Source organism: Podarcis pityusensis (assembly GCF_964106645.2).
Source record: "Podarcis pityusensis genome assembly, chromosome: 7".
NCBI lineage: Eukaryota > Metazoa > Chordata > Lepidosauria > Squamata > Lacertidae > Podarcis > Podarcis pityusensis.
The window spans coordinates 20,652,405-20,678,852 of NC_138031.1; the positions used below are offsets into that span (position 1 = coordinate 20,652,405).

At 43.2% G+C, this 26,448-nt stretch overlaps 1 protein-coding gene across 2 annotated transcripts in view; it reads left to right on the forward strand.

Annotated features, from left to right (window-relative positions):
* The window catches only part of RSPO2 (R-spondin 2), a 104,001-nt gene that overhangs the window by 49,182 nt on the left and 28,371 nt on the right, over positions 1–26,448 (forward strand). For both annotated transcript variants that reach the window (XM_081012853.1, XM_081012852.1), the window contains exons 3-5: positions 8,313–8,501; positions 20,353–20,496; positions 23,159–23,347. In XM_081012853.1, the coding sequence (XP_080868979.1) occupies positions 8,313–8,501; positions 20,353–20,496; positions 23,159–23,347 (522 nt within the window). The remainder of the gene's footprint in view (positions 1–8,312; positions 8,502–20,352; positions 20,497–23,158; positions 23,348–26,448) is intronic.

Here is a 26,448-nt window from a genome sequence, read left to right on the forward strand (position 1 = left end):
CTCCCCATCCCCTTGGTGTCCTGTGCAGATCCGTTTCTCTTAAACAGGACCAAAATTATTTCACTCTTGTTTCCCTGTATGTTCCTCAAGATTGTAAACCTGTTACTGAGCAAAGAGCTGTTTGAAATCTGAGGAATCATTCCCAGGGCGGGTGACCTCTGGGCCTCGAGATGCTGCTGAACTACAGCTCCCATTATCCCTGGCCCTTGGTCATTCTGGCTTTGGAGGCTGGGAGTTGATGTTCCTCAAGATTTGGAGGGCCACAGGCTCCCCACACCTGTTCTGAGCAGTGTTTCCAATGCAGAACAGTGCTTTCTGTGGGTTCAGATACATGTGGATAGAGGTTTTCCCCTGTATGGAAGTAAATCTTAAAAATCTTGTACAAATAAGGCACTCAGTTGTGATCAGACATTGCACATGCATAGGGGAGCTAAATTATTCTAAGGTCAGGTGCCAGTCAAGTTATTCTGTAGGTTTTATTATTCCGGCGGGGTCTTGTTTTTAATTTGTAATGCACCTAGCACAATATTAGGCTCTTAAAAACACACAGCTTTTATTAGTACATTTTAGCCTTCATCTCGTCAGATTAACTCCTTGCAAATAGGCAGCCTGGATTTAAGTTTGTTTAAATATCTCTCGGGAATAAGACTATATAAACGATACACAAATATTTAAAACTTTGTTTATCTGGGACAAGTTTGTGGCCTAAAATATCATTCGAGGAAAACCAAGTTGTTGCTTTTAATGTCTAAAAGAGCTTAGAAAAAGATGCATTAGCTGAAGTAGGTTATCTGATTCCTCCTAATTCCTAATGTTTAAACAGCTTTTGTCTTTTGGAAAGGCAACTTCTGCTCTGCCTAATTACTGGCAATAAAAAGTAAGTAAGGGATTTAAGACTTACAGAGTGTTCCAGTTGGAGGAAAGTATAATTAAAGTTGGCGAGGTCCTTGTTTCCTTTAGGAAATAGAGACTTTAGAAAGATTTTAAGAGACACTAATTTTATTTTATTTTTTTTTAAAAATGTAGCTTGTCTGTGTTAAGCTCATGTTCTGAGTGTTTTAACTAAATAGTAAGCTGTAAAGAGCGCATGTTCTCAAGGACACTTTTTAAAAACAACATCTCGAGGGATTTCCCTTCCCTTTTGCTAATTATAGACCCCTTCCATTTTGCACTCACACTTTAACTGCTGGTGCACAAGAGGTAAGGAGGAGTTCAAAAGGAAGATGGATCCAAAGGGAAGGCCCATGCATTATATATCCATGGCATTTAGCTTCAAAGCAGTCATAATTAGACTCTTAGTGAAAAGGGTGGGAGTTTCAAAGTGATCTACACCAGCCTGACTTTGATACAAATGAAGTACTTTGAACTGAAAGTCAAAACTTTTTTTGGCGATGGAGTGAGGCGGGGGGAAAGAAATCGGGCAATTTGGATTTCCTGTTGGGTCTAAGGCTATCCTAAGAATGGAGCAATTACTTTATTTTATTTTATTTTGCTAGAGTCCTAGTGGGATAGCGTTTTTACTTGCTACCCACTTTTAACTCGACGCTGTTTTGTAATCAAGCTTAACTGCTGTTTCAGTGTTTTCCTTGGCCTGTAAGGATGATTTGTGATAGTTTTTCTGGCCCGCCTGAAGCCCCAGCGCAATGGACTATCAGCTATAGCCTTACAAAACAGATACATCGTCTCTCACTCACACTTCCACATGCCTTGTCTGAACCTAGCAGCACTTTTAAGAATAAAAACGTAAAAATGACAAGGTCATATCCATCACTTGCACAGTGGAACTTCCCCTTCCTCATCTCGCCCTGTGTTGCCTTCTGCCAGACAGGCTCCACAGGGCCTCCCAACCTTCTGGAGAACATTTTGATGGCACACAGGGCACTGCTTAGGAATTTGCACTGCAGAAGTCAGTTGCAGCCGTGGAGCAGCAATGCTGGTTGCAACCCACTGCTTCCAAAAGATGCATAATTTTTAATTCCCCCTTTATTTGTAGATGTTTTCTAACTGGCTGCAGGGGATGGTACAGTGGGGCTGCACTGCTCACCTGAACTCTATCCGAGATGAGTTGCTGCAGCAGAGGAAGGGTTCAGCTTTGGCAAGGTTGGCACAGTGCACATGCACTGGGGCAGCCAATTCTGCTGGCAAATTTGCACCGTGCCAGCCTCATCACTGATGCACCCCTCTCCATCTCAGTATACTGCATTGACTCAGCTCCATGGTACATGGCTTCATGTGCAGCCCATTACACCATCCACTGGTAATATCTGGAATTTTTTTGCTAATAAAGCCATAGCAGAGCTAGTAAAAAAAACTCAACATCACCGCTCTGACAAGGAATGACCCCTCCCGGGGTTGTAAGACAGCTGAGCTATGTCCCCACAAACATCATGAAGTTGCTCAGCTTATTTCTGAACCACAATGATGCTCAGAAATAGTCCCCTGTCGGTGATAAATAACTCCAGGGACACCCTACTCTTCCAGTTACTTGGTTTATTACATACTGTTTTCAGGCCATGCATATCTGTTTTCCTCTAATTCTGCCGCTGATTTGTTATGACCTAATGCAATGACAATAAAACCATTATTTACATTTACTTGAATAGGATAGTTTTATCTGTGTAGACGCAGGACACATCACCCGGTGAGCTTCCTACCACCCCGTTTGGCAATATCATTTGAAACGGAAATGCAGGAAGTTGTCCCTCCTAAGAATAGAATAGGTATCGTTTGGGAGAATCATCTGCCAACATAGCTCAGCCCCAGTGTGAACTGCACCTGTCATAAAGGCAGAAGAAGAGGCCTGCTAGATCAGGCTAGGGGCCCATCTAGTCCAGCAGGCTGTTCCCACAGTAGCCAAACAGATGCCTATGGAAAGCCCCAAAGCAACAGCACTCTTGCCACTCATGAATCCTAGCAGCTGGCAGTCAGAGGCCTCTGGCAGTAGATTTAGAACATAGCCACCATGACTGGTAACCATTTGATGGCCTTCATCCAATGGGTCTCAAACACCAAAGACAGGCTCAGGCGGATTGAGCAGATGAAACCAATAGTAGGTCTAATGGTCAAGAAGGTGGTTTCTACATGTGCTGTAGAGGGAAGTGAGGGGCAGATGGGGCTTGTCAACGTGGGAAGGCGAACGAAACTCGGATCCTAAACCTCTGCTGCCTTGCGGGATACCTTCGGGAGATGAAAAGGCTAAGGAGTAAAGCCTACACAGATCTGGAGTCGCTAAGGTGGTTGGATGGCACCTTGTACGCCTCTTTCTGGCAACTCCTGCAGCCAAGCTGGTGTCAGATGTATTGCTTGTGTTCCTTTGGACCACATCAGCGAGGCCAAGAAGGGGGACAGCCAGGACCTCCATACACACTGCCCAGGCTTGCGCCCCGGGAAGGTCAGTTTATTGCTATTAATGCAATGGTTTGACTTCACGCCAGAGGTGCCCTCTATTGTCTCTCGAGACAGATGGATGCCAACAATTCTCCAGGAATTTGTGTGGTCTTCTTTTAAAGGCATCCAAGTTGATGTCCATCATTGCTTCGGGAGCAGCTTTCAGGGTGTGAAGGTTTGAGTGGCATATCTGCTTTCCCTTAGGGAAGACTAGGTATGTGGGGGTTTGGCAAGAGCAGTGTGGTGTGAAAACAGAATGGGCAAATAAGTTATACATCCAGCACCCACCCCCAGTTGGCTTATTCTGTCCCAAAGGGAAAGGTCTATAACGCTCGGCTTTTCATGAAGAATGCCACATGTTCAGTTCCTGTCATCTGCCACTAAAAGGATCAAGGTAACAGTTGATATAGAAGACTCACCTGCTTTTAATACAGTGCAGCAAATACTGCGCTAGGTGCACCCATCTTCGTGTGCCTCATCTACATGAGGTCCAGAGGGTGGCAACATGAGAACGGTGGCTTTTCTGTGGTGTCTCCCCACTTGTGGAATGCTCTCCCCAGGAATGGTTCCCTGGTGCCTTCATTTCATATCTTTAGGTACCAGGCAAATACATTCCTCTTCTCCCAGCCTTTTGGCTAATGAAACAATCTATAGCCTTTAAAAGTGTGTTGTTTTTGTTTGTTACGATGTTCTGTATTTTGTGTGTGTGTGTGTTTTTATGTTGTAAACATAACTGTCCTCGGATGAAGGGTAGTATAGAAATGCAATTATTATTATTATTATTATTATTTCTTATGAAATGTGAAGGGGGAGCTGGATACATGAAGTCTCTCAAGTTGGTGCAGCAATTCCCCCAAATTTCTCCTTTCCTCTGTGTTTTCAATTACTCAAACCTAGCTTCGGAGGGCAGCTATGAAATCACGTTGAACAGTGTCCACCCGTCCTCCCTAAATGTACAACCCCTGCCTGCTTTTTGTTCAGTTTCTCATTTAGCTTTATGACTAATGAGTCCCAAGCGTAAAGTAGCCAACACCAGTTCATGTTATTGGGTTTCCTCCTTATGCCACTGCACGTCTTGACTTTTAGGTGTTGCTCTCTTTCACTTTGCTTCAGTTTTTTAAATGCTTCAAACGTGTGTGTGTGTGTTTTTTCGCCTTTTGCTGTTTGGGTAGATCTGGTGTTGGGCTTGTGTTTTTGTTGGACTGCCACATCTTTGGATCCCTGCAGATTTTGGGGCTTGGAAAAAGTTGAAACTTACAATAAAAGACAAAATAAACAAGCCATCAAAGGGGAAAAAATTAAATCTCTGTTTATTCACCTGCATGTGAGACTAACGCTGGTCCAGAGCAGCAAGCTGAAATATTTCAGATATTAAAAGACTTGACAAAAACAAATTTAGTTTTCAATATTTGAGACATAAGTACATGGCAACAATGTGCAGGTTGTAGTTAGCGGGATACATAGAAGGGTGTGGGGAGTGGTGATGGAAGAAGTGGAAATAGGCAAAGACAGATAGTTATTGGTAATGCCAACCAGGATATAGTTCCATGTATATAGAATTATAGAATCTTAGAGTTGGAAGGTACCCCCGGGTCATCTACTCCAACCCCCTGCAATACAGGAATCCCAGCTAAAGTATCCATGACAGATGGCCATCCAACCCCTGCTTAAAAACCTTCAAGGAAGGAGAGTCCATCACCTCTTGTGGGGAGTCTCTTCCACTGCCAAACAGCTCTTACTGTCAGAAAGGTTTTCTGAATGTTTAGTTGGAATCTCCTTTCTTGTGACTTGAAGCCATTGGTCTAAGTCTTACCCTCCAGAGCTGGAGAAAACAAACATGCTTCCTCTTTTCCAGGCTAAACGTACCCAGCTCCTTCAGTTCCTCATAAGGCTTGGTTTCCAGACCTTTGATCATCTTGGTTGCCCTTCTCTGCACACATTCCTGCACACGTTCCAACATCCTCCTTAAATGGTGGTGCCCAGAATTTGACACAGTATTCCAGGTGTGGCCTGACCAAGGCAGAATAGAGTGGTACTATTACTTCTCTTGATCTGGACACTATACTTTGGAGACATATATTTGTGTGTCTCCCCTAGGCGCATGGATGTGCAATTAAACTTAGTTGTAGTGACAGCCAATGCATTTCTGAACACTTACATGTCTCTGTCATTGACAGGCACAAGCCTTATACCCAAGTGTTTCCAACCACCCAAGAAATGCAGGGATTCCCTCAGGAAACACACATGCTGTCTGCAACAAATGGCCCAGTGTGATCTTCACCTCACTGCAGGAGTGCTCCTGTATATCCATGCCTTCCTGTAGGATACTATAAGAACATAAGATCCCTGCCGAATCTATCTAGTTCAGCATCCTCTTCTCTTTCTTAACTCTTACTTCTGCTTGAAGGCTGATAATTGATTCATTGGAAAGATAATACCATGCCCCCCTTTGAACGATGGATAGAAGGCTTGCCTACTCCTGCAACATACAGAGAGATTGCTTTTAGACATAGATTGTGTTTGGACAAATATAGTGATACAGTCATACCTTGGGTTGAAGTAGCTTCGGGATAAGTACTTCCGGGTTGCACACTGCGGCGACCCGGAAGTAATGGGGCGCGTTACTTCCGGGTTCCGCCGCTCGCACATGCGCAGACGGTCAAAATGACATCATGCGCAGAAGCAGCAAATCGCGACCCGTGCACACACAGACGTGCGGACATGGGTTGCGTTCGCTTTTGCATGCGAATGGGGCTCCAGAATGGATCCCGTTCACATCCAGAGGTGCCACTGTATTTTGAATGCATTTATATGAAGCACAATGACTTGTTACTAATTTTATACTCGTAAGAAGAATCATACTACTTATTTACCCACGCTCTACTGATTGAGCTATTCATAGCCACGAATAATGGGGTAAATACAGTACTGTGTTAAAAATGAGGACAGAGGAAAGGTTTTTAAGAATGGGTTTGTTGTCAGGAAACTGATTTGGCCTGTCTTTCTTTTGCAATGGGTTTTCCTTCAAGTTCCCAGTTCAAAGTGTTAAGTGAGGATAGCTACAAAGGTGGGATGTGGGGGAAAGGTTTTTAAAACCCATCAGCCCCTGGGAATAAAAACAGTCTCCATTTTCCCCCTTCCTTGTTTGCAAAGTGACACTTCCTTAGAGGTGTTCACACATAACGTTCCACCAGAGTGCCGTCTCTGTGTACACAAATAGTTAAGCTGCGCACTCATAAAAGCATTCACATGCAACATTCAACAAGCGTACAGTCTGTGTACCTGTGTGCACAACACTTCAGGTGTTAAAAAAGTAGTGTACGCTCTGTTACAGAGACGGGTACATTTGTTTATTTTATTTCATAAAATTCATATACCGCTTGATTGGGGGGGGTGTCAAAGAGAAGATAGTGCAAGAGAAAGACAGGACAGGCCAAATGTTCAAGGAGAGTACAGAGGCCTTGGGAGAGTCTTTATGGTTGGCTACAGAGAACTGGAATATCAGCTCCAGGCTGTGGGTTCCTTCATCCTGCCACAGCACATGCCCATTAAGCAGTTGTCTCGTCGTCAGGCCCTTAACAGGCAATGCTTTCCAAGCTGCATTAAGTAATGTTCAAAATGCGCAAGAGCCACAGAAGAGCTACATGCGGTCTGCTGTTAAATAAGCATTAGAAGCCAGTAATCCATAAGCCTTTATTTTTGCAGCTTCTGTCTTTGCTCATTAGTCTTATCTAATGCCGGCTTTAATTTCCACTGATCTATTTATGCTAGAATTTCACTTAATAAACCTTGTATGGATTAATCTGGTTGTCTTCTTGGCGCACATCTTAAACTTTTAAGACTTAAAGGATTCTCCTTTCAAGACCCTGGCTGATCCAAAGTCCCATCATAAGATAAAGATTTCTTGGAGGGCTACCAAGAAGTTGGGATATAGAAGTGAAACTGGTGGTAGGAAACTCTCAAAAACAAGATCTAAACTGGCATGTTTATGGCCCAGAAACATAGTTGGAAAGTCATAGTCCTTTGCTGCTCTTACCTCCCCAGCAACTGGTATTTAGTGGCAATCTGCCTTTGGTTATGGAAGTTCTATATTGCCATCATGACTAATAGCCATTGATAGACCTGGCCTACAGGAATTCGTCTGCTTCCACGTGGAGCCACTTTCAGCCTTCCATTTTTTGCTTGTTTTCCTCCTGAATACGCAACAGTGGGTTGGATCCAGACTTAAGTTACGCCCCATTGAAATCAACAGGGAATGCTAGTTTCACAGGTGTAGATTTTTATTTTTGGCCATCTTCTAACTAGAAAAGAACAGTTAATTTTTTTTAATTACACATTCTTTTAAAAATATCACAAATGGAAAGAATGTTCTCTTAGTTTCAATTTTCAAATTAAATCCACTGTTCTCTGTCCACTAGCTTTCCTGTGCTGAGCAACATTCTGCAAGTGCAACAAGAGATTAATTTAGTGCTACCCCATATTTTGACAGATTAAATGACCTCAAATTTAGACTGCAGATGCAGCCGTGGGGGAAAAGGTAGGCTTATGCTGAAGTAAAAACCACTTTCCTCCTTTGAACCCAATCCTTATTGTTGCTGCTCCCATTTGTACACCACTGTCCACTGACTTCGCTTAAGTTGCTCTCCAACTTCATTTAGTATTATGCACGTATAGTAATAATTTTTGGCTTGTTAAACTATACCACATGGCATGGGGGGGGGGGAGGGGAAGTGAATGGAGCTTTCACTTCCAAAGCAAATTGGAAGTGCCCACTTTGCTATCATGTCTGCTGAAGTTCCCTGCCCTCTCCTTCAGTTGTTGTTTTTCCTCTATGCAGGCTTTTAAAGGGAAGATAAATATTGCCACATGCTTATTTTTGGGTTCTAATACTGTTGTTGTCGTCGTCTTCTTTTTTAATTCCACAGCCAACTATGGACCAAATCCAATTTGCAAAGGCTGTTTGTCTTGCTCAAAGGACAATGGATGCATCAGATGTCAGCATAAGTTGTTCTTCTTTCTCCGAAGGGAAGGAATGAGGCAATATGGGGAATGCTTGAATTCCTGCCCGCCAGGGTACTACGGTCTGCGAGCCCCAGACATGAACAGATGTTCAAGTGAGTTTCCTTTCATGTTTCTTTTTTAAAAATCTGTAATTTCAAAACTAAGTTATTGGTGAGGGTGGAGAACATAAGACGATACTTTTGTAGACAACTCCAATACATTGTAGGCATTCCTTCCTAAAAGAATCTCCAGTTGTCTGGTCACTGTGCTTTGGACACCTCTAAAGATTTGTTGTTGTTTAGTCATGTCCAACTCTTCGTGACCCCATGGACCAGAGAACGCCAGGCGCTCATTTTACATGATGGTTCCTGAGATCAAGGAGCAGTTTTTCATCTGGTGTTTGGATACTATCAGATGCTATTTTGAATCAAGTTGGTAGATTGAACCTTTCAAAACTGTCCTGTCTTGAACCACTGATGTCAAAAGTGCATTGGTTCCCCTCCCATTTCTTAGAATTCCCAAGCAATTCCAAGTGCAAGCCTCAATCGGCTGTAAATTTATTATCCATTGGAACTTCTTTCATCCCTTAGGTCGTAAACCTGTGTCCCTTCCAGTATTGTTGGACTACAACTCCCATCATCCCTGACCACTGGCCATGCTGTCTGGGGCTGATGGGAATTGGAGTCCAGCAACACTGAGGGCCACAGGTTCCCTGCCTATGGGGGGGGGGAGGTAATTAACTGAAACAAACCTCTTGCTTGGTACAATTACAATTGTTTGTAAGTGTTCATACAGTGGTACCTCTGGTTACGTACTTAATTCGTTCCGGAGGTCCGTTCTTAACCTGAAGCGCCACTTTAGCTAATGGGGCCTCCTGCTGCCGCTGTGCTGCCGCTGCACGATTTCTGTTCTCATCCTGAAGCAAAGTTCTTAACCCGAGGTAATATTTCTGGCCTAGTGGAGTCTGTAACCTGTAGTGTATGTAACCTGAAGCATAGGTAACCCGAGGTACCACTGTATATTTTTGAGATCAGAATCTGTTCTTCCCAGTGCTTTTGTTCTAAAAAAATGTTTAGGGATACTCTCATTTTGACTCAAGAAAATCACCATTTTATAGTTCAATTTGGGAAAAATAAATACAGTAAATGGACAGAAGTACAAAGATTCACAAAATATTTAGGGGTATGCATCCCCCTGCATCCCCCCAGAAAGAAACGCCACTGGTTCTCCCCATCTCTCTGAGCAGAAGAGATAACACCTGCTATCTGTTCTGTGCATTGAGCTCTGATGTTGGGCAACTCCTGTTTAATTTCAATGGGAGCTTGCACTGTTTTGTGTTCTGAACTCATGATTTATGTTACCGTTTTATTTATCTTGGTTCTGGTGCTGAGTATGCGCTCATTTTTTGAAATGTCAGTTTGACATGATGAATTAAATTCTCTTTCTGGAACTTCTTGCTTAACTTGAAATGCCCTTTTGTCGCTTCCAAGATAGTCCTGCAGTTCTCCACAATTCCCCATGCGCGTCAGTGGGACTTGAACTCGGGTAATTTTGTTCATGACTCCGAGGTAAATCCAGTTGTGTCCAGCAGGCCTTATGTATACTTATAAGTGTACTTATTATTGCAACCTAGCTCCAGTCCTTTTTCTTTGGTGCGAAGGTTTCCAGGTAAAGCTCTGCCTAGTTTCATTCACTTTATGATAACTTCTCACAAAACTATTGAAATTCTTGGAAGTTTTCATGTTTTGATTTCAGAGCACAAAGTAGTCAAGCTCTCACACCAGCAGAATAAGTTTGGATACAAGTTTCCCTAAGTTGTGTGCACAGAACAATGCTGGCTATGCCACAGTTTAGCATTATATGCAAACAAACCCTTTATGTCTATGAAACTGCCTTTGGATAAATGTACTGGATAATAACTTCTTTTGAAATCTCAGGGTACGAGACTGCTTGGATTTGTATACAGTGGCACCTCGGGTTACAGACGCTTCAGGTTACAGATGCTTCAGGTTACAGACTCCACTAACCCAGAAATAGTAGCTTGGGTTAAGAACTTTGCTTCAGGATGAGAACAGAAATCGCGCAGCAGCGGCGTGGTGGCAACGGGAGGCCCCATTAGCTAAAGTGGTGCTTCAGGTTAAGAACAGTTTCAGGTTAAGAACGGACCTCCAGAACGAATTAAGTACTTAACCTGAGGTACTGCTGCACTCATAAATCTTGCCATCATGTTTGAGACATGGGAGTGAAATGCATGACTCCATTCAGGTGTGTCTTACTCAGCGTATACTCAGTGAAACTAATAAGCATGATCAAAGTAGGCCCACTAATTTCAATGTGTCTGCTCTGAGTAAAACATAGTTAAGTACCACCCTTTATTTATTTTTAGGAATTGTACTGATTGTTTTGTTTTGTCTTTCAAATCCAAATAATGTGACCTCATACAATAACAGCAACATTATGCTTTGTATTATTAATGAAGCAATAATACACTTCAGTATTTCTCTGTGTGTTTTCCTGTTTCATCCCTAAATCTAATATAATCAGTAGTATAGTGCAATTAAACCATGCATCCTAAGAAAAAAATGAATGAATTTTAATTCTCACATTAAGCTTTTGTCTGTTTCCTCCTGAATATTCCATATTTTGGAGCAACCCAGCCAGATGGCCAGGGTATAAATACAATCATCATTATCATTATCATTTGATTTGTTATACTCATTTTTTTCCTTCATTCCAGCTGTCTCAGCCCTCAAGTTCCTTTCTGTCTTTAAGCCAGTGGTGGCCAAACTTGGCCCTCCAGCTGTTTTTGGACTACAACTTCCGTCATCCTTAGCTAACAGGACCAGCGACCAGGGATGATGGGAATTGTAGTTCCAAAACAGCTGGAGGGCCATTAAGCAGTAATGAAAGATCTGACAGTAGATGAGTCAGGATATACTGAAGCATAGTAATGCACTGTGTTGAACCCTTTACTTGTACAGTCATACCTCGGGTTGAAGTTGCTCCAGGTTGAGTGCTTTCAGGTTACGCTCTGGGATGACCTTGAAGTAACAGAATACGTTACTTCCGGGTTTCGCTGCTCGCGCATGCACAGACGGTCAAAATGACGTCATGCGCGGAAGCGGCAACCTGCGCATGCGCAGATGCGAGTTGCATTCGCCTCAGGATGCGAACGGATCCGGTTCGTATCCAGAGGTACCACTGTACAGTGGTACCTCGGGTTGCATACGCTTCAGGTTACATACGCTTCAGGTTACAGACTCCGCTAACCCAGAAATAGTGCTTCAGGTTAAGAACTTTGCTTCAGGATGAGAACAGAAATCGTGCTCCGGTGGCGCAGTAGCAGCAGGAGGCCCCATTAGCTAAAGTGGTGCTTCAGGTTAAGAACAGTTTCAGGTTAAGTACGGACCTCCAGAACAAATTAAGTACTTAACCCGAGGTACCACTGTAATCCTATTTGCTGTTTGTGTCACCTGACTCCTGTTGAGCAACAACTGCAACATTGGTTCCCTGGCTATCTGCAGCAGTGGCATTGGGGCTGGAGAGAAATATGAACCTCTGCTGTGAGATGGCCCCCCAGTCAATGAAGGTTGGGGGGGCCTTTGAAGATGGGAAGGAGTTAACCATTCTTTCCTGATTTAGCTAGTTCAGTGGTGGACCTCCAGATGTTGTTGGACTTCAGTTTGCATCATCCACGACCGTTGGATGAGGCTGATGTGAGCTCGAGGGCCACAGATTCTCTCAATCTGGTCAGGGCAGGTGATGTGATTCTCTTCACTTTCACTGCTCTGCGTGTTGGATGAGATCACCCAGTTCTGTCTCTTCCTTGCAAAGTACTTCTGGCAAATGCATCTCTAGCTTCTTCTTAAAAGTTGCGTTGGTGGGGAGGAGTCAAAGCTCAGTGGTAGGACGTGCAAGTGGGATTTATCCCTCAATGTTGCATTGTATTCTCACTTCCAAACAGGAATGATCCTGTTCAGGGTTCCAGCCATCTCCTCCTCTAGGACACTCTAGCTTGTAAGAGGGTCATGCAAGGCTCAGTATTCTGGTTTTCTTTTCCACTTGTCAATTGCCACTTTGCATTTCATTGCTACTTAGCATGAACATGAGCTTTAGCAAGCTCTGGCACAGCTGCAAAGGGGGAGATAGAAGGTTCTGCTTTCGTTTTAGATTAACTGCCATTTAGAAAGTCAGCTGAACCGTAAGCAGAGATTGACCTTAACTATGATTAATGGCTGGCTTCATAAACCATGGCTTGAAGTTGGTTTGTTTCTACTAACCACAGTTAAGATCAACCACAGTTTGTATGGATTCAGATGGTATAGCAAGCAATTGAAAACTGTGGAAGCTTCCAAAAGTGTCCTTATGGTCACCCTGAAGGGGGAGTTCGCCAGCATATGGGCCACTGCAGCTCATTCACAAACACTTAACTATGGTTTAATATTATGTGTCCAAACCAGCTCACCATCTTGCCTTTTAACTCTGATATCGGTGGCCCTGTTTTTGCTGTGTGTTGCTGTGTTATCCAATATGATCCTGCAAGTTATTAAGACCCTGCCCTACTATCTTTCATACATTTTCAAAATACACAAATAAATATGAAATTCTTCTTCCCTGGTGTTGGATGCCCTTTCTGACTCCGAACATTTTTTTGTCTGTTGCTCTGACATTGTTTTTGCAGTTTAAAAATAGCTTTGGCTGCATTCAAAATCCCTACTGTTTTTTACAGAAGGGGGTCTTAGGAGAGTTTGGTGTAAAACGCTTGCACTCTGAATATCTTTGAGCAGAAGAAGTCTTCGACCTTTTCTTATTTCTGGAACATTTTTGCATTTGCAATAGAAAAGCGCTTGAACCTGTGTATCTTAGGGAAAATGTTAACATGGATTGAAAAGTGCCACTCTTGCCAAACACAACAGTGTGAATGCCACGCAGCTCAATGCAGCAGCTCTAAAATTATGAAAAAAAGGTGCATTTTCAAATCTAATTTTCTTCACTAGCTATGAGCTAGGCATCTCAAATTTGCAAGACTGTTTAGAGTTATTTTTTTCCTGTGTGCCATGTAATTTCATTGCTAAAGTTGCATTCATGGATTTATTTATTTATTTTTGCCAGATGGAAGAAAAGTAATCACCCTCTAAAGTAGGGGTAGCCAGCGTGGTACCCACCAGATACTGTTACAGCTCCTCCTCATCCCTGATTGTTGCCCATGCTGGCTAGGCCTGAAGGGAGTTGGAGTCCAGTAATATATGAAGGGCACCACATGGTCTCCAAGGCAACAGGAATTCTTTGGGTTTTGGTCCGCGTGTCACAGGAGGTTTGAACCAACGCTATGGCAGGTCTGATAGAGAGGGGCTCTTTCTTGGACATAGTAAAATGCAGGGCCGGCTCAAGACGTTTTGCTGCCTGAGGCAAAGGAAAAGATGGCGCCCTCTCCCAAGGCACGTACAAAAGCCAATTTGACAGCTAGTTGACTCTTGCCACAATACTGGTGAAAAACAGTGTTGTCCACTGTACTTGAGGCCAGCAGGCTAGTGTAGGGGCTGTAAAGTGGACCTCATGGTGCTCACAGCTCTGTCCACTCCCTACACCTCAGCATTCACCACCTGAGGCAGTTACCTCACTCTGCCTCATCGTAGGGCTGCCCCCGGTCAAAAATTATTCCAGTCCATACCTCAGACCTGTCGTGGAGATACATAAGATACTTAAGGAGTGGCTGTGGTCAACCTGACAACTTCTATCAACCTGACAACTTCCATGCCTGTGTGTGTGTTTTTAACACATACTGATTGTTCTAGCAAGTATGGTTGTTGTAGGTGACCTGGAACAACTCCAGGCATGCCTGAAGGATGTGGACCATTTGGACCGCTTCCAATTGAGATTCAGGCCCCATCATTGGACTGTCTTGGTTGTGCTGGTTGATGATCTCCAGTGGGCAAGGGTGAAAGCTGTTTCCTAGTTTTGCTGGATCTCTTAGCTGCCTTTGAGATATTTGACCATGACATCCTTCTGGACTTTCTAGAGGGGGGCACTGCTATGCAGTGGTTCCGCTCCTTCCTCCTGGGCCGTGTCCAGAAAATGGTGTTGGGGGTGAGTGTTCGGTCCCCTGGGCTCTCACTTGTGGGTTGCCTCAGGGCTCTGTCCTCTCCCCCATGTTTTTTAACATCTACATGAAGTCGCTGGGAGATCATCAGGGGGTTTAGGCTGGAAAATACCCAGTTTTACCTGTCCTTCAAATCAAAACCAGTGAGGGGGGGTCAAGGTCCTGTGTGAGTGGAGGCGGTTGGCAGATGGATGGAGGTTAACAGATTGAGGTTGAGTCCTGACAAAACAGAAATACTATTCTTGGGGGACAGGGGCCGAGTGTGTGTGTGGGGGGGGGACTTCCTGGTCCTGAACGAGGTAACCGTGCCCCTGAAAGATCGGGTACACAGCCTGGGAGTCAATTTAGACTCCTTCCTCCTGGGCTGTGGAGGTGCAGGTCAATTCTGTGTCCAGGGCAACTCTCTATCACCTCCATCTGGTACTCAGACCCTACCTGCCCGCAGACTGTTTTGCCAGAATGGTGCATGCTCTGGTTATCTCCCGCTTGGATTACTGCAATGCGCTCTACGTGGGGCTACCTTTGAAGGTGACCCAAAAACTACAACTAATCCAGAATGCGACAGCTAGACTGGTGACTGGAAGTGGCTGCCGTATAAGGATCTTCACTGGCTCCCAGAAGGTCACTGAGCACAATTTAAAGTATTAGTGCTGACGTTCAAAGCCCAAAATGGCCTCGGCCCAGTATACCTGAAGGAGTGTCTCCACCCCCATTGCTCAGCCCAGACACTGAGGTTGTCTTCTGAGGGTCATCTGCTGGTTCCCTCACTGTGAGAAGTGAAGTTACAGGGAACCAAGCAGAGGGCCTTCTCAGTAGTGGTGCCCTCCCTGAGGAACGCCCTCCCTTCAGATGTCAAGCAATACACAACTTTTAGAAGACATCTAAAATACACAACTTTTAGAAGACATCTGAAGGCAGCCCTGTTTTGAGAGTTTTTTTAACACTTGATATTTTAGGTTTTTAGATATGCTGTAAGCCGCCTAGAGTGGCTGGACAAACCCAGCCAGATGTGCGGGATATAAATAATAAAAATATTATGATTATGATTCAGGCTTTGGTCTCTTTTGCAGTGGTTCCATTTCCTCTTTATCCCTCCTTCACCTGTGGTGAAGTAGTATGCATGGAGCCAGACCTTCTGTGGGTTGTGAGCAAATCTTTATACCAGGCCTAGATGTGTGTGGTTTTAGTGGTCCTGCCAAATCTGGTTGTTCCATGGAGAGCAGTAGAGGCTTCTTCATTTGGGTAAATGCAGCACTGTCCCACCAACGTCCATCTGTTCCCAGTTAACCCTTACCTGCCTGCATTCTTGCTTGCAACCAATCCACTGCCTGCACAGTTTCCTCCTCTTGAAGTGTTTTCCCACTTACAGAACTCAGCAGGGAAAGAATGAGGACAAAACTAGAATCAGTTGACTCTGCTAATCCATGGCTCTGGCTCCAGTTATTGTTGGTTTCTCTATTTTCGGCCCCACCAGTCCCAAGGGGCACCAGCCACTGCTGGACAATAGGGTTGTTAGCAGGTTACACTGAACACAAACAGTCTTATACGCATGTGCAAGAATTTGTGTGAACTTTTGTGTACACTTGTTGGCTTGGAACAGTTCAGGTACATAGATTGTGCCAGCACTGAACATTTCACTGTGCAGCTCAACGCCTTGTGTGCACAGATTGGACTGCTGTTGCCTGTAACTTGAGAACACCCCTTCTGGGTCTGTTAAATGCACAACACTAACGTTCAGCACGACTCACAGGAGTCAGGAGATAGCCTCAGGCTAAAGTTTTGAGCCTATTAGAAAAACAGTGACGCAGCAAAGGAAATAACTGCAAATTATGGCTCTGTACATTGGTGGAGTGTCCCGATCCAGGAATAACAACAAAATTAATCGTTATTGCTCCCCTGGCAGCAAAGAGAGGCAGAAAGAGAAAACCGACACTTTCGACAGCACCCCTTACATATCTGTAAAATAGCAATTTATTATGCATTAATAAATGTACGTATGTAAGCAGAACAAGAGCTGCATGAACAGTGTTGAAAACCCTCTTTTTGGAATAGGATGGTTCCAGTTGTTTCCTTTTGGGTCCAACTCACACCTCCATTAACAGAAGAGGAGAGGCAATTTTTGCCAACTTTATTTGCCTTGCATTCCTCCAAATTTGTTCCAGAGAGTTGGAGGACCCTCTGGAGCAGCGGTTCTCAACCTGTGGGTCCCCAGATGTTGATGGACTACAACTCCCATCATCCCTAGCTAGCAAGACCAGAGCTCAGGGATGATGGGAGTTGTAGTCCAACAACATCTGGGGACTCATAGGTTGAGAACTGCTGATCTGGAGCATCAGGTGAAGGTCTTCATGGGAACAGCCATGCCATGTTTGCTTTGCACTTGCAAGAAATAGCTCCTTCAGTGTGGCAACACTTGCTACACTTTGGAACTCCTTGCTCATTGATCGTAGGCAGGTGCCTTCACTGCACCATGTTCAGTGCCTACTAAAAATATATTTGGCTTAAGCAAGGCAACCCAGACATGGTAAATCTGACATGAACTTCAACATGCAATTTTATTTTATAACATATATTTCTAGAACTGTTGGTTTCATTTTGGAATTTGTAAAGGCAAACTTGTTTTTTAACGACTGATTTTAATCAGTAATTTGGATATATGCAAACTGCTTAAAGGTTTTGCCTGATTAAGAGGCATATAAATTCTCTTTAATAGAATAAATAAATGCAGAGAAAAAGGGGAAAAGCTGCCTCCTCTCACACGTTTCACTATATGCTGGATCAGAAACCACTCTGGGTAGAAACAAAAAGCATTATAAACCAGCTTTCATAAGAAATATTTGGCAGCGGTGAGCGAGTGACCGAAGAAGAGATATTGAGCTCAATGAAAATGTCAACACAGTGTGTGGCGGCTGTGAAAAAGGCAAATCTCATGCTAAGGGATCGTTGGGAAATAAACCTGCCAACATAGCAATGCTTCGATACAAATCTATGGTGCGACCACACTTGGAATGCAGTGTCCAATTCTGATGGCCACATCTCAAAAAGGATACTGGGGAAAGTGCACTAAAATGTAACCAAAATAATCAGGAGGGTGGGACAAATCCCCTGTGAGGAAAAACTACACTCTTTGAGGCTTTTTAGATTGGGGGGGAAAGCAACTAAGGGTGGACATAATAGGAGTCTATAATATTATGCATGGCATTGGAAAAATGGATGAAAAGAAGGTTTTTTCTTCCTTCCTCATATTACCAGAATCCACAGCCATCCAATACAGCTGAATAGGTGAGAGTGTCATTCAGGACAGATAATGAGTCTATTTCTTCACACAACCCAGAGATAAACTATGAGTGCATTTAGATGTGAGAATTATTGCATTAGTCTCCCTGATTATAATTCTCATGCTTCTATCTGGCCTGTTGCATTATGGAACGGTGGCTTTTGGATTGATTATACCACTACCTCATGCTACGTTTTTAATGGTGGGGAAGAACCATACGCCAGTGTACCACCCCAAATTTTATCAGCGCAAACCTCCCACAGTTTTCTGAGTTAACAAGGATTGCAAGTGCCAATGTTGGCCTAGCAAGCATGTGCCATTTTGGGTCTATCTATTGCGTGTTATACTATTTCCCCAACAAGATAACGTTTTTTAAAAGCATGGTTGTGACCATTCTAGATTTGTACACTGTGCTGTGTCCATAAAACTCATGGGGCCTTAACAGCTTTTTGAAAACTGGAATTCATTGCAAACTGAAATATGTTGTGCAGACGTGTTCTCATGTTTGTTAGTTAACTTGAGTGTGTATGTGCACACCTCCTTTTAAGGCTTGAATCCAGTACCTACGTAAACAGGAGAAAGTCTCATTGAACTTGGTGGGACCTAAATTTCAGCTGGCATGTCTAGGATTTCAGTAATAATCTGTGGCTCATTTTTGATGTAAGAGTCACAGGCCAATAAACCATGGGTTGTTGGCCAAAGAACAAACTGCATGCTCCTGCCTTGCCTGCCTGGTTTTGTCACTGAGATCATAATAATTTTTCTAAACCTCTTAGAGACTACCTTGGTATTAAGACGTGTATAAATATATGACATAAATTGTTATGTTTAAACCATAGTTTCCTGTTGCATCATAACAGGGCAACTATGGTTTAATCCCTGCATTCTAACGAGGATATGACACATATGATCCATAAGTGTGATGTTGCCTGTAGTGTTTTCTTTTCCCTTTATTTACATCCCTAAACCTAAGGCTAAACATATGCATTCAATGCATGTTAATGGAACTGAAATATAAGTAATCAAAGTCTAGCATTCAGATTCACTTGTCTGCAGAACTTGCTGGCCATAGAAAACTTGGTTTGGGTGCTTGCTATATGAAGAATAGTCAGCCTTTCTCAAAATGTGATGATAAACATTCCAGTGGCGTGGAATCTACCAAACATAAGAGAGTGGCTGCCAGAAAAGGCAAACACAAGAAATGTATCGCAGACTATCTAGCTATGATCTGTGGCCAAGAAATGGAAAGTTAAGGTTTCACATAAGGAAACACCATGTGTATTCTCCATTCAATTTAAAACAGGAAGGTGTTAGGGACAAAACTCCCCAAGACTGAGTCAAGATTACAGGTAACAACATGCAGCCTTTTCGTATAAAAGAAGCCCTAATATTTTAAATGGAAGATTTCCATTTATAAAGGGGGGGAGGATTTACTTGAATGAGACATTCCCCCCCCCCACCAGATTTGAATCAACAACTGATACTTGACCTTGTAGATGGTTGCATCTCTTGGATGTGAGGGCAACAATTATATAGCGATAGTTTTCCTTCCAGCATTTCTGCTGTGTGATACAGGACCACCCATTCACATCCCACCAGAATGCCAAGACCCATTTAATGTGCATATTTGAAAGCAAATTACTTAAAGGCAGCAGAATTCAACATGCTCTCTTATGCTGCTAATTTTCACTAGCTAAAATCTTCTGCAAATCAATTAATGATTGACTAGTTAATAATGTATGGGACGTGGGTGGTGCTGTGGGTTAAACCACAGAGCCTAGGACTTGCCGATCAGAAGGTCGGCGGTTGGAATTCCCGCAATGGGGTGAGCTCCCGTTGCTCGGTCCCTGCTCCTGCCAACCTAGCAGTTCCAAAGCACATCAAAGTGCAAGTAGATAAATAGGTACCACTCCAGAAGGAAGGTAAACAGTGTTTCCGTGCGCTGCTCTGGTTCTCCAGAAACGGCTTAGTCATGCTGGCCACATGACCCGGAAGCTGTACGCCGGCTCCCTCGGCCAGTAAAGCGAGATGAGCGCCGCAACCCCAGAGTCGGTCACGACTGGACCTAATGGTCAGGGGTCCCTTTACCTTTAGCTAGTTAATAATGTAATTAATTAAATTTGTATGCCGCCCTTCACCCATAGATCTCAGGGCAGTTCACAACACAATGGATGAGATAATACCCCCTTTTCACATTTGTTTTTTGTGGGTTGGTGTAATGGGTCAAGAAGCAGGAGCTCATTGACATCTAACATGCTGGTTACTTATACAATTTCACAGCTTCCTACAAAACTGTGCTCAAGATACATATATATTTAAAAAGCCTAGATGAAAACAACTACACTGTTGCACTCAGGACCTGTTTGTGGGCTTCCCAAGCACATCTGGTTGAGCTCTGTGAATCCAGGGTGCTAGACTAGGTGGGCCACTGGCCTGATCCAACAGGGCTTTTCCTAGGTTCTTAAGAGTAAGCTCTGAACCCATTCTTCTTAAATGGTTGAGTCCTGCTATGTTCTTTGCTGCTGCATCACTCAATGAATTTGCAAACCTGAAATAAATAAACAAATTTGTTATTCCAACCTCTTAGGATGCAGAATAGAGAACTGTGATTCTTGCTTCAGTCGAGATTTTTGCACAAAGTGCAAGCCTGGGTTTTATCTCTACCGGGGTCGCTGCTTTGGAGAATGTCCTGACGGCTTTGCACCTTTAGAGGAGACCATGGAATGTGTGGGTGAGTGCTTATTGAACATCTCTTCTATATTACCTCTTTCTGATCCTCCCCACTGATTCAGAATGGTTTCTGAAATTATTTTCCACTTTGCCTGATTAGGTTGTGCCACCCACTTGTATACAATCCAACTTTCTCTATTTACTAGTAACAGTCCTGATGTTCCGGTACCTGTTCCCAAGAAATCAGTGTTTCTGTTTTTTGGGATGTCCTTTTAAAACCAAGAGTGCTCTTGTGCTCAGATCCTCTTTATGGGTTTCCCACAAGCTGGCCACTGTAAGAACAGGAAGCTGAACTAGATGGGCCATTGGCCTCATCCAGCCAGCTCTTCTTATATACATATATTCATGCCACCCAGTGAGCCATTTCTGGTTAACAGAACATAAAATTGTCATGAAATTCTGCTCAATATTGATCCAGAGTAGATTCCAATGTATAGTTAGCAGAGTAAAAATTTGAGCACTTTGCAGGATTCCCAAAAAATAGACCAAAGGCAATTGTATTTCATCCAGTAGAACTTTACTGCTACTGAAGGCAAATGAGCATAATGGTCACAAATCCAGTACATTCAGGATTGGCTCTGTCCATAAGAAATCCAGTTGCAGCAGACTTAACTTAAACTTATGATAACCTCTAAGACTAAGCTTTAACACTATATGCACAACACCACACCAGAAGGAAGAAAGATAGAAAGAGAACGTGAAACCCAGGCTCCTTCTGGCCTTACTTTTATAGTCTGCATGACCTTGACTGAAAGAGATAACAGAACCAGTTTAAACCAGCTGTACTCAGCTTCTCTGAAGAAATAACCCAAACATCATGAACCTTCTGCTTGTTTCCCTCACACAAAGAAGCTTCCAGAAGCCTCTTGAATTAATTAGAATAGGAAAGATCTCTACACGTCAGATCACTACTTTCTGCACCAAGAAATGCAAACTGGCAAAAACAAGCAGAGAAAAATACTGTCTACTCTCAAAAATTGCATCCTTTCCTCTTTCCCCTCTACAGCATGTAGTTCCACTTCTTTCTCTTGTGCATTCCCCCTCCCAACCACTACCAGCAGCAAATGATGGGAATTCTAAGGCAGTGAGAATCGGAGGGTTAGAATAATAAAATTAATGTCCACATTTTCAACCATGAAACGTTAGTGATGATGTCTCGTACTTGCCTTTTTGTTTCTGTTTGAACACTTAGAATAATGATCATGCTTATGGTCTAAACCTTTCTGGACATCGAGATAGGTTTACAAGTTCACACATTACCTCACTGCATAAAAACCTTGGCGAGTGTTTGGTACATAAGTTAGATGGAAACAGCTAATGTGCTATAATAACATTAGAGCAATGCAATTCATCTTCTTACCGTTAATAAATCTAGAAATAATGGGTCCTAGGGAAATCTCTGTTTCTGAAACCTGATGGCTTTTCTCCAAGTAAGGATACTCTGAAGCCACTCCTGTGTTGAGTTGCTTTGATTTTTCTTTGCATCTTAATAAAAGGGAGAGCATAGGTTGCCGTGAAATGGTCTTTCTCATTTTTCTTTTTTTTAAACAATGCCTAATGTGGCTTGGTGACTCGTGTCTGCAAACCAGACTGAAACCTAATGCTAAAAAAGAACAAGCGAAAGGCTTTTGTGCCCAGCCTAGTTTGTTAAGGCTGCTTGGAGTTGGTAGGGAACCCATCTTTCCATAGCTCTGGAAGGGAAATAGGGATCCTGTTACCACTCTGATAAGCCTTAACAAGCTACATCTCCCAGAATGCAATGGTGGAAGCCATGACTATTTAAAGTATAATAATAATTGTATTATTTATACCCCCTCCCAGTCTGACTGGGTTTCCCCAGCCACTCTGGGCGGCTTACAGTATCATAGAGCTTTAAATGTATGATTGATATGAATGTTGCCTTGGTATAATCCATCTGAATGTCTTCTTACATTCCTGTGTTCTGATCTAAACCTATTGTTCAACCAGAAAAACAAAACAAACGGAGAAGAGACCTGAGATTTCCACTATTTAAATTGGGGCAGTGAGCCTGTGGCTCTCCAGACGATGTTAGAATCCAACCACCATCAGTCAGTCCCAACTAGCAATGCCAATGATCAGGGATGATGGGAGTTATAACCAGGGCTTTCTTTCAGCCAAAGCTCTCCAGAACTCAGTTCTGGCACCTTTCAGGTGGGCACCTTTGCCATTCTAAGAGAATGAGGGAAGTGTTCATGGTGAGTTCTAGCACCTCTTTTTCTAGAAAAATAGCACTGGTTATAACCCAGCAACAGTTCCCCAGATCTGATTTAAAATTGTTGGAACACCTCTCAAAAGCAACTGGAAGGAAAATGAAGATAACTGTAAGATCGGGAGAGAAGGAGGTGTGGAGAATTCATGGTAGACTAGAAATTGCATTGCCTCCCCACAACACATTTCAGGGCTTGTTTGTGAACCAGCTCTTCGAGTTAGTGGGATTAAATAAGGCCAGCCTGTGGAAATTTCCTCTAATAAAGCCATCAGACACTGAACAGTAAAATCTGCCACTTATGAAGTTTTGAATTTCTTCATCCTCTCTGCCACCCCCACCCTCTGCTCCTCATTTTGGAGCAGCCAGGTTATGTGCATCAGATGACAAGAAGATGTTAACTAGCGCTCTGTGTTGTGTATGTTGGTTTCCTCAGAAGGCTGTGAAGTGGGCCCTTGGAGTGAATGGGGGACGTGCAGCAGAAATAACAAGACCTGCGGATTTAAGTGGGGCTTGGAAACGCGGACGAGGCAAATTGTGAAAAAGCCAGCAAAAGACACAATACCATGCCCAACCATCGCAGAGTCCAGAAGATGTAAAATGGCCCTGAGGCACTGTCCGGGAGGTAAGCGTGCCAGATGCCAAAAAGTTTTTATGAGCTCTTTTCCTGACTCAAGCCGTGCTTGTTTAACTAAGATAGATAGAACACTGTCTCTTGTTTTTCAAAAACCCGGAGGAACCGTCCAACTTACACACCACCTCGTTCTGTTAGCACACAAGTGCTGAAGGACAGCCTGTGACTGTGTGTGTGTGTATATATATATAGAACATGTTTATGAGATCCTGGGGCATGCTGTATAGAATGTTGTTTTGCAGCAACATCAGGTAAGAGTCAGTTTTTAAACCATGAGCAGTTCAAGACAGCCGACCTCTACATCTCTTCTCCTAAAGAAACTCAATTTTGTTCAATACCAGGCAAGTATGTGAATAAGCAACCTCCCCCAGCCCTGGTGGCCTGTAGATGTTTGGGGCTACAACGTGGCCATGCTGGCTGGGACTGATGGGAGTTGGAGTCCAAAAAACCTGAGGAGCAGTGGGCTGCAGTCATCATGAGCCCCATGATGCTGTTGGGATTGGGTTGGGATTGGTAGATACAGGAGGAGGTAGAAACCCAAGGAGGCCTGAATGGTGGGAAACCTGGGTTGGAGGAGGAAGGAATCTCCACCACAACTTCAGCCACTTCAGGAGGGGGACCAGGGATGCCAGTTCTCTGCACACCCCTATTCTTCCTGCAAAGTGAAGGGCCTCAGTGAAGGCTCAGGAAGCCTTTGAGCAGTCAAGGAGGCAGAAGGCAGTGACTGAACAGGAGCCCAAAAAGTAGGATGCAAGCTTGTTGCTGAGGTCCATGCGCTGCCTTCACAGATGGGAGCAGCCCACCCCATCCCTGTGGAGCATGTTTTTTTGATCCCAACATTCCCACAAGGTGAACAAGGCGAGTGAGTGTGCCGCGGCTGGACTTTGAAAGCTTGGCAGACAGGGTGGGGAAATTTGTTGGGACATCTTCGTTGCTTCCACTGGTTCTGAACTTCTGAACCTTGAACTGAGATGCGGCTCCTGGGCCCTATACCACTTCTTGCCTGAATAAAGTTCTTTTTTATTTCTTACAAGTGAGATTCTTTGCTTGTTTTGTGGTGGGAGCCAGGACAGGGCACTGGATTGCGGCCTAAGAAGTTAGATCAAGCTTATTAATGTACAGGTGCAGTAAGGACAATGTGTTTCTACGGTCATAATACTGCCTGGTTCAAATGTGATTAGAGATAGATTATGCCCTTTTTTGTTGTTCTCTTATGTGGGAAAAATGAAATTAATTACAGTTTATCTGTTGGCGTGTTCACTTTAGCCTCCTGATATGGGACAGTGTCTGAACAGTCTTGTTATGTAGGGAGGAAATGCAGGAAGTAGTGAGGGAAGTCATATTCTGTGACTTGGATAGCTCTATTCTGCATAAAAATCTATTAAAAAATGACCCCTTCCTAATGTTCTTAGTCTGTATACTCTCATCAACACGTGGGATAAATCTTACATTATGTAACCAAAGACAGTAGTAGATTGTGATGGATTAAACTGAGATCAGGAACCGAGGACATTTTTGGTGGGGCTGGGTCAAGTGTGTGGGCCTTTGCCATATGCTTTCTATTTCTGTTTGCTCTGTTGACATTTCATTTTACTATTTTTGTGTTCTGCCTTAATGTGCATCCATGGCCATAGAAGGATTTCAGTGACAGTTTTTTTCAGGATTTTCAGTGACAGTTTTATGCTTTTACATCCATGCTTACTGTGTATCCATATACCCATGTGGCTTTATAAGAACGACCCCTTGGAGTACCTCTTTCTCTTTTATGAAGGAGAAAGACAGCTGCAAGGGCAAAAGAACTTCGTGTTATCATTGGTTTTTTCCTGTGGTCATGTTGAGTGCAGCATCTTAAAAGATTGCACTAGAATGCAGTTGTCGATTATTAGATTTCCTGATGGGTCATTTTGAGGAGCCCACAGTAAAGATCACAGTGCAAACCTTCTGCCTCTTCTCTTGGCTCTGAAGTAGCTGTTTGGCCTTGTGAGAATTAATTTTGTTCGGTCCGCATCTGTAAGTGAATAATAATCATATTTTTAAAACTTGTGAGCCACTTTTCTATTCTTTACCGAAGGTAACTCAAAGCAACTTTCAACAACAAATAGTTTGTGCCTCCTGGACTAATTCAGGAATCCTTTGGATTTCACACTTTCTGACTGTTGCGCTTCAATTTTCAGCTCAGAAAGAGTACAAAAGTCCGATCAGCTACAGGGCTTTGTTAAAGGCCTTTTTACCACCATATAATCCCCTGAACAACTTAAGACCAGGTTAATTGTATAGACATGGAAGATCAATGAGATCATCCGGGGAAATTTTGCTCATGGCACTGCACGCTACAGGGCAGTGACCCTCCAAATGGGCATTTTCCGCCATTGCTCCTGCACTGTAAAATACCATTCCCTGTGCCATGTAAAGCATCATGCATGAATTGCATTGAACATCTTGTAGAGACATATCTTTTTTGCCCAGACTTTCTCTGAGCCTTCAAGATTGGATTCTGTCATCCTTGAAGTCTTGTTTTTATATTATGCATTCTTTTACTGTACTTTTATGTTGCATTTCACTCTTTATTATAGTATGTTGTTGTATTATTTGTGTATTGCATAAAGATTTGTCAGATATTAAGTGGTTTAGCAATGCTTCTAAATAAATAAAATGCATAAGAAAACATGTATCTTAGGGTATAATAAATGAAGAAGTGGATGCAATGAGACAAAATATGTATTTAAATAAGTACAAATGATGAAGTGAATGAACCCATGCAAAAACTGAAATGGCCTGGAATGAGTGTCCATCCCTGTGTTATAAGATCATATTATTCTAATGGCAATTATGCCAAATATATTCATGATTCCCAAAGGATGGAAACAGAAGGGCAGATGGGATAAATATTCACAGCAAGTTTTCCTGAGCCTGAAGACAGGGGAGGCCAGTAATGAGTTTACAAGGAGAAATGAATGCTATTTGGGACAGTGACTTGGAGCTCTCTGGAAGGTGGGGAGGACACCACGAATTGCCTCAAATTTTGGAGCGCTCTTCTAAATATCCACCACAGTTGCAGCATGACAGTCGTAGCAGCAGTAAAACCAAAGTTA